The 5204-nt window shown below is 48.6% G+C and overlaps 1 protein-coding gene across 1 annotated transcript; it reads left to right on the top strand.

The window, feature by feature from the left end:
• The first annotated feature begins 1806 nt into the window (after positions 1-1806).
• On the top strand, positions 1807-3396 carry RAI2 (retinoic acid induced 2). Its single transcript, XM_007955912.2, has one exon. The coding sequence runs from the start codon at positions 1807-1809 to the stop codon at positions 3394-3396; it is 1590 nt and encodes a 529-aa protein (XP_007954103.1).
• Positions 3397-5204: the final 1808 nt, after the last annotated feature.

Genomic DNA, 5204 nt, shown 5'->3' with positions numbered 1-5204 from the left:
AAAAACAAGATGGTGTGAAATTAAAAAAAAAAAAAAAATCCTTCTCATCAAAGACATGTCCCCTCCCTAGGCTGTAAGGTTCATGAAAGCAAGGACCTCCCACGTAACACTCAGCCCCCAGCAAAGTGCTGGCACACAGAGGTATTCAGCAAATAAATTTGTTAGATGAGCAAATGAATGAATGAAGGACTGAAGGAAGGAATGCTCTATCGGAGGCATAGCCATTTTCTGGGTTGAGTCAGGGAGCACCCACCTTGGGAGAAACAGTCCCTTTGGTTGGGATGACCTTCTACCTGCCCCAAAGGGATTATTGGTCAGCAAGGTTGGGTCCCTTCATGGTTTTCAGAGGGCACCATGCCCGTAGGGAGCCCTCCCTGGAAGGCATTGCTTTGTGCCCTGCCAAGAGCATCATCCACTAGGGCACTCTTCACAAAGTTGTTTCCACACAGCCTTCCTGTCTCCTCCCCTCCCCTCCTTCTCCTTCAGAAAAGCTCCTTGTTCTGTGCATCTGACACATTCTGATAGCCTGGCAGTATCATGGAATTGTTCGTTTGTTCAAGCTGCCTTCCTGTATCGACACCACATTTGTTTGTTTCCAAGCCCTATGGTGCTCTGGGCTGCCTCTCTCCCTTGTTTTGGAGGCTTGGTTGGTGATTTGGGGCCTGGGGAGAGGATGGCCACAGGGTTAAAGTCCTCAATAGGTCAGACAGGTGCGATCCAGAATTTGAGCTGCCCAAGGCCCAACCAGCCAAACTCAGGACTATTGAATTCTTATTGAGCCCAACCAGACTCCAGGGCTGCACACATCCCCGAGTTAGACATGGTGCCTGCCTTCTCCATGGTAACAATGCTAAATACGGACACAGTTCCACGGAGAGCCGCATCACAGCTGCAGCCGTGCTTCCTCCAGGAAGCACACGTGCTGAGTCCAACTGGTATCTCTGGAGGTGGCCAGATGTCTGAGGAGGTGCCTTGGACATCGAGCACGCTTTTCGCAGCTTTGAGCATGGCTGTTTCCAACCACTGTTTCATCTCTCTAGCCCTATAATCATCAGCTCCTGCCAGGTAGAAATTCGAGGCGGTCACAAAGCAGAGAGATGAGTGGGCAGGGCACAAAGGAAGCTGGACTCGATGGTCATTCTTACCCCTCATCACTCTGATCCAGGGAGTGGCTTTTCCTATGATTGGGAAGAAAGAGAATGTTGTCATCAGCGAGAGAGAGAGAGAGAGAATGGGACACCCGGGACAGCCCTTGTGCTAAAACACTGCTGTCTTCCTCCTCAAACCAATTTTCAGAAGAATTACTGCTACAAAGAGTGTTTTCAATGCTTCCAATCATTGGGATGATGTCCTTCCATATTCATAGAATTCTGATGGGACAAGGGTTTCATTATCTCCTTAAAGGCAAGGATGTCTGTGCTGCTTATTTGAACTTAAGTCAAATCTCCTCGTATCTTAACTGTCCAGTACAAGAATATGGAATGAAACTTTGTTTCTGTCAAAAACTAAACATATAAGCTGAGTATTAGGCTTAAAAATACTCGGTTTAACCTCACTTAGTTCTTTCATCATTGCGTCATCTGTGTTTATAGTGTCATCATCCGTTAAATAGGGCTGTCCGCCCACCACTGTTCATATGGATGTATATATTAGGCCATACAGAGAGTGGGCTGTGCTCTCCTGGTTGACTAAGATATGGATACTTTTAAGAAGAGCGAGAGCTCTTAGGCAGTTATAAATGTTCTTGTGAGGAGGGCTCATATTGTGTGTTCTGTCTTGCAGGCCAAGTGACTTCAGCACCAAGTGATGGACAACCTCCAGTCCCAGAACCTCTCCATGGACATGACCGACTCTCCTCCTGCCTTGTCCAATAACAGACTGGAGAATGGCATGGCCCAGCTGATCACCACTGAGGCCTGGAACATCAACTCCACTGACCTGGTAAAGAAGGCCTTGGTGACCGTGCCAGCCCCATCCATTCTGAACCCCCCTGCTGAGTCCCAGAGTGGCATGGCTCTGAAGGTGGCGGCCACCGTGCTGCAGCCCCTGTGCCTTGGGGAGAGCCCGGTGGTGATGCCCATTCACATGCAGGTAGAGGGAAGCTCTGCACCTGAGCTCAACCCCAATGCCAATGCCACCTACGTCATGACCACGCAGGGCCCTGTGCAGCTGCCTGTGGTACTTGAGCAGCACGTCTTTCAGCACCTCAACTCCCCTCTGGTCCTGCCTCAGGAGGCCCCATGCTCCTCCAATGCCATCCACAACAACCTCTTCCAGGGAGCCGAGGACCCCGAGGCCCAGCCCCAGCTCCTAGACCTGAGAATTCCCAGCCAGCCACAGGAGCCTGCTCTGCCCTTTGAAGCTGTGCTCCAGAATTTGTTTCCCGCCCAGGGCTCTCTCGGTCCCCCACCCTGCCAGCCTCCCCCAGGCTACCCCTCTGTACCTCCTCAGGCCTTTAACTCCCCCTTGACCCCACTAGTCCCACCAGCCACTCTCTTGGTGCCCTACCCTGTGATCGTCCCCTTGCCTGTGCCAGTCCCCATTCCCATCCCCATTCCGGTGCCTCAGAGTTCTGAATCCAAGTTCAGCCCTAGTTTCCCCAAGCCACCATCTTCCTTCAGTCTTCACTCCTTTAAAGGCCCTCAGGCCCCCTTAGAAAAGGAAGAACTGAAGCCCTTTGACCTCCTCCATCCCAGGGAGTATTTCCAGCTCAGCCGCCACACAGTCATCAAGATGGGGGGTGAGAATGAGGCCCTGGATCTCTCCATGAAGTCAGTGCCCTGGCTCAAGGCTGGCGAAATCAGTCCCCCAATCTGCCAGGAAGATACGGTTCTAGACCTGTCACTGGCAACCCACCGGAAATCGGAGCCTCCCCCTGAGACCGTGTATGACAGTGGTGTGTCAGTGGGCAGCCCAGGCCACCCTGGGATGGAGAAACTTCCCAGTGGTGCCGAAATGCCCTACCCCTCTCCCACGCCCCACGAGGCCTCCACCATGATGGAGAACCGCATTGGCAGCAGCGAAACCCCCGAGATGCTGAGCCAACCCAGCCACCCCAGTGGTGAGGTCAAGGCCGAAAATAACATGGAGCTCGTGAGCGAGTCCCAGGCAGCCAAGGTCATTGTCTCTGTCGAAGACACTGTGCCTACCATCTTCTGTGGCAAGATCAAAGGCCTCTCGGGAGTGTCCACCAAAAACTTCTCCTTCAAAAGAGAAGACTCCGTGCTTCAGGGCTACAACATCAATAGCCAAGGAGAAGAGGCCATGGAAAATACAGAGCCCCTTAGGAAATCCATAAAAAATCGGAGCATAAAGTTAAAGAAAGTGAACTCCCAGGAAATCCACATGCTCCCAATCAAAAAACAACGGCTAGCCACCTTTTTTCCCAGAAAGTAAACAAGGGCTTTTTTTTTTAAATTTTTATGATTATAATATGGGGAAAGGTGCATTGGTTTTATAAAAAGGCATTTAAAACAAATTATCTTTGTTAATTATTTCGGGGAGTAGTGGGGCAGAGGGAAGGCGAATTGGCTTTAGAAGCCCTGTGAGCTAGTCTTGTTTTCTTTTTTAATTTTTGATTTTCACAAATGAATAACTAAGAGCGACCTATTTTTCAAGCAGATTGCACATTTTTTGCAGCTTTAATGGAATATTGGGTGAATCAGAGGGGGTAAAAAAGCTATTTTCATTGCCACAAAGTGCTTTGATGATGTAATACCTAATAAAGGGTAGGATGAATATTTCACAATAAATGTTTGTTTGCACTAATTGGCTGCAGTATTCGATCATTTCTATAATTTGCATTCCTTTACTGGGATGGCTTGGCCCCAAAGTCTGTCGCTTATAAAGCACTACAAGTTATCTGTGTTATAGACTTAAGTTCTTCTGGCATATTGGGCAAAAAAAGAATAACATTACCTTATTAGCTGTCATTGAAGGAACTCTGGTGATACAAATGACCCATTTGGCTGCTAACCAAAAAAAAAAGGTCACCAGTTTGAACCCACCAGCTGCTCCCTGGGAGAAAGTTGAGGCAGTCTGCTTCCATAAAGATTTACAGCCTTGGAAACCCTCTGGGACAGTTCTACTCTGTACTTATAGGGTCGCTGTGAGTCGGAATCGATTCGATGGTGGTAGGTTTTGCTTTGGTTGCTGTTGTGTGTCACAGTAGAAGTGGGTTCCATAGCTGTCTTAGTTCTCTAGTGCTGCTGTGACAGAAATGCCACAAATGGATGGTCTTAACAAACAGAAATTGATATTCTCACAGTCCAGGAGGCTAGAAGTCTGAATTCAGGACACTGCTCTAGGGGAAGGCTCTCTCCCTGTGTCAGCTCAGGGGGCAGGTCTTTGTCTCTTCAGCGTCTGCTTCTTGGTTCCTTGGGGATCTCTGTGTGTCTTGGCATAAATCTTCCCCCATCTCTGCTTCTCTTGCTTATTTAATCTCTTTCATATCTCAGAAGATTGACTCAAGAGACACCCTACACTAATCCTACCTCATTAACAACAAAGATAACAAAGGATTTGCAACAAACCTCCAACCTTTCCGGTAGCAGCCAAGCATTTAACCGTTTGCACAAACCAGGGACTCCTCTGCCACCATAAAAAGAGAATTAGGAATAAGTATGACCTTGAGCAAGTCATTTTCTCCTCTAGGCCTCAGTTTCTTCATTTGTGAAAATGGGGCAAAAGGAGAAGGTGAGGAGGCAAGTTTCCAGTACCTGAGAGCCCTTCCAGCTCAAGACAGTCCCCTTGGATGTACTGTGCCTGAACCTCCTATAGACTAAAACAGACTAATGTCTCTAAAACGGACCTGCTCCCTGCTCAGAATTTAGCTGGAAAGGACCTTCATTTCAAGGCCAGTAAGAGCATTGTTCTGAATGATAAAAAGTTTTACAGGTCAAAAGCATTCCTGATGGGCACTCACTGGTGGATTAGGAGGAAAGTCCGTTGCTGGTGGATAAGGAGATGTCTCCTAAATATCCCAGCCTTGGATGGAGGTATTTGGGAGTGGGGTGCAGGAAGAAAGAGAAAGCCATTCTTTGCTAGTTTCGCCCAGTGGTCCTCAACTGAGGTGACTCGCCCCCCCAGGAGATGTTTGGCACAGTCTGGAGACATTTTGGGTTGTCACAATTGAAACAGTACTATTGGCCTCTAGGGAGCTCTGGTGGCATATTGCCTAAGGCATTTGACTGCTAACCAGAAGG

Source organism: Orycteropus afer, unplaced genomic scaffold (genome assembly GCF_000298275.1).
Source record: "Orycteropus afer afer isolate SDZICR_OR568_19922 unplaced genomic scaffold, OryAfe1.0 scaffold00546, whole genome shotgun sequence".
Lineage (NCBI taxonomy): Eukaryota > Metazoa > Chordata > Mammalia > Tubulidentata > Orycteropodidae > Orycteropus > Orycteropus afer.
Note: the sequence above shows the minus strand (reverse complement) of the source record. Positions and strands in the feature narration are given on the sequence as shown.